Consider the following 9016-nt stretch of genomic DNA (forward strand, 5'->3'; position numbering starts at 1 on the left):
TAAAAACAAGGGAAAAAAAGATTTTTGACCACAGCCTTGAAAACAGAATTGTCTTTATGGCTCAGTCACACATTGCAAATTTATATTTCTATGCAGTTTAGCCTGGTTTGTAAGCTTTTCCAGTCAGATACTGATTATCTGGTTGAAAGTTGGAGCAATGTGCGTCCCCCGCACCGGAAGTTACGGTGGAGCGGTTGACGTTGGTGGTGAGCACAGCAGGACTGAACCGGCAAAGACGATACCGGGGGAGGGAGTGGAGCCGGTGAACCAGTGGTGAAAGAATCAACTGTCTACGGAGAGTAACGCTGATGACTGTTTTTCAAGCTTTCAGAGACACGGTAATTACGTTTTTAAAGTCTTATCGATTCAGACGCGATGTGTTCACCGTTTTATGAAGCGCGTTAGCGGTAGTGTCTTGCTAGTGAAGTTAGCCAAGGAGAGCTAACCAGCGTTTTCGCCGAATGTAAAATTAACCAGGCGCTACAGCCTTTCGTCTTCTCAAATTGACGTAGTTCATTAATACAACTGGCCATCGGATACAGGGAGGTGTTTGATGTCCACTGTGAGGCATTTGTGCAACCATTACGACAAATTCTTGAACAAAATGGTTGGCTTAGTTCTCAAAGAATCAGTTGTTCTCTGACGTATTAGTGGTGATGTAAGCTAACATGCTAGTGGCTAGCATAGGTTAAGCTGCGCCCATAGGCCTCGCATTCCTTAAGAAATAACCAAATTTTTCTGCCTCCTTTTTTTTTGTCTGTTTCACGTTGAAAACTTTTTTGAAGTCACGATTGTTTTACTTTTTAGAAAGCAGACTGGACTTCGCGTATACGTAGCCTCACAGGAAAGACAAGGCTGGTTATTTTTGAATGTTCACCTTGTTTATTTTTGCATTTTAATAAATGACCTTGTTTTATTTCTCCCTCAGCTTTTTCTACTCAGAACTCTGTGACTGAAGCGGACCTCCGGCCTCTTCCCGTGCTGGATATTGGCTCGGTTGCTGTGGGGTTGGAGGAGCCGAGCATTCAGGGATCCCAGTGTGTGAAACGTGAATAGTGTGAACAGCTCTATGTGTGTGACGATGGGGGACATCAGTGACCTGGACCGACAAATAGAGCAGCTCCGACGCTGTGAGCTCATCAAGGAAAATGAAGTGAAAGCACTGTGTGCCAAAGCCAGGTGAGTGCAGCAGTGGTTATACATGTAAATTAATAAGAAAAAGTCATAGTACTGGTTCGGTCATAATCGCATTAAAACGTCTCAAGAAATGATAGTAAGTCTTCGTTGCTTTGTAAAGTACATTGGGCATTTCAGTTCTAAAATGATATCATTTTCTGTTTGTAAGTAGAGATACAAAATTTTAATGAAATGTGTAACATGCAGAAATGTTGGAGAGTGTTGTGATAACAGTATGACTTGCGATAGACTCACTCTAATTATGAATAATCTGTCCAGCTACTGGAAAAATAAAAATTCTGTATTTTCATCTCAACAGTTTTTATAGAAAAAGTTGCCTTTTGCTGGTATGTGCTGTTTTGGAAATGAAACGACTTATAGTCTCTTAATGATTTAAGAACTTTTCCACCTCTTTACCTTCTAAAACGTTTCTTGTTGCATTTAAAGTGGCTACATATATATAAAATTAAACTTATCATTTATTGTACAGTCTTTATATTTGCAAATGTTTTATACTTAGGAATTGTTTACTATATTTGACAAAGGAGTCCATCTCTTAAGGTTTTAATTAATTATTTTTTCTGGTTCTGTTTGCAGAAAAAGCAGTTATTAACAATAAATTTTACCCTTGAATGTATGACAGAGCCTCAGTAACCCAGATATCGTTGTAACAATGAACTTTGCTCCTTATCAAGCTGTTCCATGGAGCTTTGCAACTATGCTGGGAAACATTACTGTGGTTACATTCAGTCACAATTTGAAATATAAATGCTGCATTTATTTGTCGTCTTAGAACTAAGTGGAAAAGTGATGCAAACATATAATTCAGTGTTGCTTTGATTGGGAGTATCATAAATGAACATCATGATCAAATAAAGTCTACTAATAACTTTTTGTTATGGAGATTCTGAATATATTACTGTAGGTACTTTCTGGTTATGTGACATTATTTCTTTTTGTGCAAAGGATATTATGTAGATGAGAGCCCATATCGTGTTCCCTTTAGGATAATTCATTTGAGAGCACATCAGGATGTTGGCTTTTGAGATGGTCATGAAGCACTGCTTAGTTTCTTCCTCTATGATCTGTAAAAGCAGTTTTAATGAAAGTTTGTTTCCATTTTACATAATAAGTCATCAATATTCTATTTCTTCTCTGAGAATAAAATGGATAAACAGACTTTTATCTGTAAATGATGTCAGCTGACCTTTGACCAAAGTTGATCACGTCAATCCATTGCCTGGATCACTACTAGGGCTGAACATCACAATATTAGTGTGTACAATTATTCATATCGCAGAGGACTGTTTGGAGAGCAATAATTGTTGGCTAATATATTTGAAGTGTTCTGAACTTGTATTTTACATGCTGATATTTAGCCTGATTGACAGATTCACTAATGATGTTGCCCAAAAGGTTAAAGGTCACAGTGATGGAAGCACAGCCGAGAAACAGAGGACAGAATAAAATACACAAATATTAAACCTAATGTATCACAATATTTACTAATATTATTGCCATGTCAAGATTTACTAATATCTGCCATCATCACTAGTTATGTATGTTGGTTGATGTTGTAGTTAATGGTTCAAACCAACCCAAATCTGTTCTGCTAGTGGTTGGCCTTGGCTGGTTGATCCTTAACTAGAACTAGTTTAATGTTCAGTGTGAACCATTTTAACATGACTTCATTTATGTTTATAGTTCTCCATTTGAACATTCTGAGCTCATTTACTGTCTCAACATTAGTTGTCATATTTATTAGTTTATTATTAAGATAGTCTTAAGAAACAGTTCATGTTAACCTGCACCAATTAACCTGTTGGTTTTTGCATAGTGTCTCCAGTCTGTCCTCTGCTTTGAGTTTAATTTTTTTTAATTTTTCTTTCGTCACATAAACTGTAATTTGCAAGAAAAAATATTCTTTAATTTCTTTAATGATTATTTTGCAAAATCAAATGAAGTTTTCATTTACTGGCTCTTATAACCTCTGTAGGTTTAGTCTACCTCTTAATACAATCCTGAAGAAGCATTTCTGTTGTGTTACTTTGACTATACTGACCTCTTCAGTGGTCAGTGGTGAATGTTCGATGTGATGTAATGCAGAAGCTAGAAATCCAGTAGTGGACTCTGTGCCTGCAGCAGGATCTCCTCCACAACATGAATTGAGTGGTTAGGTCATGACTGATTAATTTCTATAAAGTTTAAATTTATGGGACTGTTATTAATATCGAGTTCACATGCAGAGTGAATATTTGGGCGTTACAGTCTAAACAGCACATGCAGAGCAGGAGCTGAGTTCCTTCCTGCAGCTTTCCCACTGGTGGAGAAGTTACTGTCCAAACATTCCTACATGTTTTTATTCTTTTAAATAAACGGATAAATAAAATTCTAATTTCCTTTTCATCTGAATATATTTTCAGAGAGATTCTGGTTGAAGAAAGCAACGTTCAGAGGGTCGACTCTCCTGTCACAGTAAGGAACATCCAGCATGTGTTAAACTGATAGTCTGTGTCATGTGGAGTCTTTTTTAAATGTGTCTCTTGTTGCAGGTGTGTGGAGATATTCACGGACAGTTCTATGACCTGAAGGAGTTGTTCAGAGTAAGTCTCCATCTTTCACCCTTCCTTCTGACCATTCATTGTTTTTCACAGTGAGTAGCTCTGAGTGCAGTCTGTGGATGGATCCCCAAAGTTACAGCCACCATGAAACTTTCAACACAATGAAATGATTGAGTCAGGTTTTGATCTGTTATCCCCGTTACTGTCCTGCAGCCTGGAGCTGCGATAGAAGGAGAGCTTGATTGAAAGAAAATGTGACCATTAATGTGGATTTTTTTTTTTTTTTTGAATGGTCAAAATTAGAATGGAGCTCATAATCAAGCTTTTTCTTGTTTAAGTTCTTTATTTATTTCCTTAGCAACCACGTTTCAAAAATTGTCATGCAAAAGCAACATTTACCAACATTGTTGTTTTAAAATATAAAGAAACATTTACATTACAGAATAGGGTTACAAAAGTGTTTTTTGAAGTTGTCTGTTTTTTCAGCTGAATTAGGACTATGTTGCACCACTGAATCCAAAACTGATATCCATTTTTCTCATTCAGGTCAGGTTTTTATTCTAATTTAGAGAAATCCAGTCTTCTGACTTTATCAGTTCATTTCCATTAATATTTCTTGCCCAAAAAAGATTTTAGGAGAAATATTTATTAAATGCTACAAACCTGGATTTCTGTAAATTGGATAATAACCACTGATAAGTTCATGTCAATTAAACATTACCTCTCTGTTTCTTCTCTGTCCTGATGGAATCTCTCCTCCTGCTCATCACTCATTGGTCCAGATTCTCAGGAAATCGATCCAGATGTGAAAACAAGTCCTGCATTTTGCTCGTGTTGCTCCATAGTTCAGAGAGTTGGCCTGATTGAGCAAAACCAATGTGATTTCTGGATTCAGCTCATCAGAATGATCCTAAAACAGTTAAGAAACTCCAGGCAATTATTTTGGCTGTTGACCAATGTTATGGAGCTTCAACTACCTTTTTATTTCCATTTCAGTTTCACATTCTGAGCCTAGATAATGTTGAACTGTTTATGGACATGCTGCCTTTCCTTACAGATGACGAGTGTCTGCATTAAAAATACTTTCAATCTGTTCTTTTCATTGTTGGCTCAGCACAGCGGGCATCAGGCCTCGTTGATTGTTCCTAAACAGATCAATAAGTTGAAGTTTTTGCTCCCTCTTACGGAGATGAGAGGTGTGTTTGTTTCCGAGTCCAGATCAGAAAAAGAGGTGCGATGTGTTTCAGTCAGTAGCTAGGAAGGAAGCTGTAGTTCAGAGTGGCTGGCCTTTTGTGTTTGGAAGGTCAGTACTGACGGCCCTCTCATGCCTCCCCCACCCACCCCAGGGTTCAACTACATGACAGGAATCTGTTTGGGGAAGAGTGAATGGGAAACGCATAATTTTAGCAAACCCTGCAGCATTCTGTTGATGCTTCAGGAATGCAGACTTTCATACATGTTCACCTGTGTTGTTGTTATGCTGTAATAATCAGCTGGTTCTGGATTGCACTACTCCTGAATTCCTTTCTCTGTGTGATGAACTCCCCCCCACCACCATCTATGAAATGAAGGTAATCTGTACTGACAGTGCTGTCCTGTTAATGTTCAACAGGTTGGCGGTGACGTTCCAGAGACAAACTACCTGTTCATGGGGGACTTTGTGGACCGTGGCTTCTACAGCGTGGAGACTTTTCTTCTGCTGCTAGCTCTTAAGGTGAACATGAAGCTATCACATATTCCTCAGTTTGTATTTCTGTGCTTCCATTTCATCTTCCAACCTCCTCTTTTCTCATATCAGGTTCGTTATCCTGATAGGATAACCCTAATCCGAGGAAACCACGAGTCCCGGCAAATCACCCAGGTCTATGGCTTCTACGACGAGTGCCTCCGCAAATATGGCTCCGTCACCGTGTGGAGATATTGCACAGAGATATTTGATTACTTGTCGCTTTCAGCTATCATTGATGGAAAGGTGAGATGTGTTCACTGCTCAGCTCTGACTGGTCGCTTTTTACAGCAACACTTTAATGTGACCTGGTGTGTGTTGTAGATCTTCTGCGTGCATGGTGGCCTGTCTCCCTCCATCCAGACACTGGACCAGATCAGGACCATTGATAGGAAACAGGAAGTGCCTCATGATGGGCCCATGTGTGACCTTCTTTGGTCAGACCCAGAAGGTATCCATCTACAGGTTTCTTCAACCTTTTTCTGGTTTCTAACGTTCCAGCCAGTCAGTGCTTCCATGAGTGGAGGAGTTTTCCTGCTGATGTTTTTGTTTCTCTTTTGTTGCTCTCAGACACCACAGGGTGGGGAGTGAGTCCCAGAGGAGCCGGCTACCTGTTTGGGAGTGACGTGGTGGCTCAGTTTAACGCTGCCAATGACATCCACATGATATGCCGGGCCCACCAGCTGGTCATGGAGGGCTACAAGTGGCACTTCAATGAGACGGTCCTCACTGTGTGGTCAGCACCCAACTACTGCTACAGGTGGGGCTTCAGTTGGGTCCAGCTCAGTGTTGACTGGACAGCCGCTGCTGCTGAGTGATATAAACCATGGTCCACTGCAGATCAATGTAGTGTTGTGGCATACTTACTACTTATTGCAACATACAATTCATATTTTGCTTTGTTTAAAATGTGTTTTTGGTCACTATGTTCAATTGAACCCTTATAATGCAGAGGCAAAACAGTGAACAACTGCCTAGGCCTGTCACAATAACACTTTTTACTGGATGATAAATTGTCCCAGAAATTATTACGATAAATGATAATATTGTCATTTTGAGACCATTTTCAGTTAATATAATGATAATGCAGGTTTGCCTTCTGAAAGAGTAATAAACTTGAATTTTGTACAAAACACTCCACACTGGAACTGGAAGATATTTTAAATACAATAAAACACAACAACCAAAAAAGATAAATAAAAGTAATAAAAACCACCAAAACCATAAATAAAATGGATTATGAAGTGCCTCTGAACAAAATTGCCTCTAAAAAGATATTGAGCATCAATTATTGAATCTATTGAGCTACTCTTAATTTATCATGCGATTAATTGATTTATTGCTTATTGCCACAGGCTTGTCACTGTCCTCCTGCATGATCCTACACTATGTACAAGTGACTTTTATCTGGGGCTGCATGAAGTTAAAAAAATGAAATTGTTTTTAAATGATTTCAAGGATTACATGGATTGAGATTGACCAATAATTTTCCTCACATAGCTCCTTCTTTTCCAACATCACACGGTCCCCTGCACTAGCTTTGGTCACTAACTTCAATGTGAGCATCATGTCCATCCAACCAGCCATATTTAAATATATTTATCTCTAGCCAGCATTTTGCTTAGAGGTAGGGGAGAAAAATACTTTTTCTTAATTTTTTTTATTCCTTGAGATGGAGACATACACAATTCTAACCCAATTAACAAGGCCATTTTAAGAAAAAAAATTCACCTTGATAAGATCTATGCAGGAAGCACAAAGTTAAAAGGAATAAAATGGATGTTTTGATTTTGAGGTGAAAGTAAAACCGTTTGATTCCTGCAATAACAAACCACAGGGTGAAGGCTAGCCAGGCTAGAGATTCCTCCGAACTCAGAGAAGGTAGAGCTAACCACAAGGTACATTCCATCTGTTACCACCAAGGACCTGAGCTGAGAATTGGCGTGACACCACAGCCAGACCAAAACAAAGTGAGCATGTCACAAGCTAGAATGTATCACACATCACATATCTGGAATATGTGATGTATAGAAACCCATTCCTACAGAATCTCTCGTTGCTGTAACTACGGCTTTTCTGATGCGCAGCAGTTGGCGTGTCTTCAGCCGGGTCAAACATGTCTGGAGTTTAGTTTTAGTAACAGATGAAGTGTTTGGAGGGGGCAGCAATATTTGCAACGTGCAGTGTGATCTATGATGCTAATCAAAGGTCATTTTTCAACCTAAGCTTATTGCATTGGTTTAGAATGACCAAACCAATTCTCTTGTCTCTCCTGACTACCAGGTGTGGAAATGTGGCAGCCATCTTGGAGCTCGACGAGCATTTACAGCGAGAGTTCATCATATTCGAGGCGGCACCACAGGAGACCAGAGGCATCCCTTCCAAGAAGCCAGTAGCTGACTATTTCCTGTAAAATCTTTGAACAGCCAGCCATCACGTGTCAAACTCTGGTACCATTGAACACCAAACGCCCTCCATCCTGCTGCCGGACCATTCTCTCAGTCTGAACTCGAAGCAGACGGAAAACCCGCCTGATTCTCTAGAGCTCTCGCACAGCTGCAGCCTGAAGAGCTGAATTTTTGCCCGACTGCCCGAACCTGACAGATGAGTCGCAGTGGAAGGTGGAAGGGCGTGGCAGATACTGGGCCAATGACTGTTGTTGCTTCTTCTCAGCTATTTGGGGGTTGCTCTTAAAGCCCTCAGCCTACTTCTTCCATCTGTGTCCCTCCTCACTCTGTAGATACAACCTTCTTTCCAGCTCAACTCTTTTCTAGTGTTCTTTTTATTTTTTATGACTAATATTGTCATTTAGTTTTAGAATTTTTTGGATGGAGCAGTTATTTTTTCTTTTTCAGAGATATACAGCTGTAGGAAATTTTACAAATTTTATCAGTTAAGGAAATCCTTCAGTCCTTTATTGTCTTTGACTGTATAACTTGCTGACAGAAGAAAATACAAAATGCCCCTCTTCCATTTATTTTTCTTCCGTTTTGTCATCTGTTACGTGCGTTGATATTTAACATTCTAAGTGCTGCTGCTCAGCACCATTACAAATAAACGCCAGATGTGTAACTAACTTAAGAAAAGTCACAATATTCTTTATTTTTCCCTTCTTAATTTTAATCTCTGGATTGCTTTAGCTCTGTCAATTTTGATATTGTGAGAATAAAATTTTGTATCAATACTGATTTGTTGCAGGAGTGATTTTATTTTATGAGCTGCATAAAAATGTTTGTGGTGGTGGCGTTTTATTTTAATAAGCCCATTCTCTGGAGACATTAGAAAGACGCAAGTATTAGATATTTCTGCTTAAATTCTTTAAAAATTAAAAAAAGATATCCGTATCATCCACTCAGGTTCAAGGATTTCAGATTTTTAAAAAAAATTTTTATTGTAAATCTCCCACCATGACCATGCTGAAATTTTGTCAAGCTCTAGGTTTTCTAAAGTGTTGCAATCTAAAATGGGATTCTTTTTTGTAATATTTTGTGTGGGTAAGCAAAAGGCATTTAGCATTTCTCTTTCCCAGAGGTTTCTGAATAAAATGTCGGCT

The 9016-nt window shown here is 39.0% G+C and overlaps 1 protein-coding gene across 1 annotated transcript; it reads left to right on the forward strand.

Moving 5' to 3' along the window:
- Window positions 1–179: 179 nt before the first annotated feature.
- Window positions 180–8651, forward strand: LOC103468183 (serine/threonine-protein phosphatase 4 catalytic subunit B). The gene is made up of 9 exons (XM_008415070.3): window positions 180–338; window positions 929–1179; window positions 3600–3651; window positions 3729–3779; window positions 5350–5451; window positions 5536–5709; window positions 5788–5914; window positions 6034–6223; window positions 7747–8651. Exons 2-9 carry the CDS (start codon window positions 1070–1072, stop codon window positions 7874–7876), a joined length of 936 nt encoding a protein of 311 aa, XP_008413292.1. The 5' UTR covers window positions 180–338; window positions 929–1069; the 3' UTR covers window positions 7877–8651.
- The last annotated feature ends 365 nt before the right edge of the window (window positions 8652–9016 follow it).

This window comes from Poecilia reticulata, chromosome 8 (assembly GCF_904066995.2).
Source record: "Poecilia reticulata chromosome 8, P_reticulata-male-v2, whole genome shotgun sequence".
Classification (NCBI taxonomy): Eukaryota; Metazoa; Chordata; class Actinopteri; order Cyprinodontiformes; family Poeciliidae; genus Poecilia; species Poecilia reticulata.

Bases quoted from the DNA above. Each gene is read 5' to 3' on its own strand.
- LOC103468183 (XM_008415070.3), top strand. From the start codon at position 1,070: ATGTGTGTGACGATGGGGGACATCAGTGACCTGGACCGACAAATAGAG. The intron at 3,780-5,349 runs GTAAGTCTCCAT...AATGTTCAACAG, and splicing joins ACCTGAAGGAGTTGTTCAGA to GTTGGCGGTGACGTTCCAGA. The intron at 5,915-6,033 runs GTATCCATCTAC...TGTTGCTCTCAG, and splicing joins TCTTTGGTCAGACCCAGAAG to ACACCACAGGGTGGGGAGTG.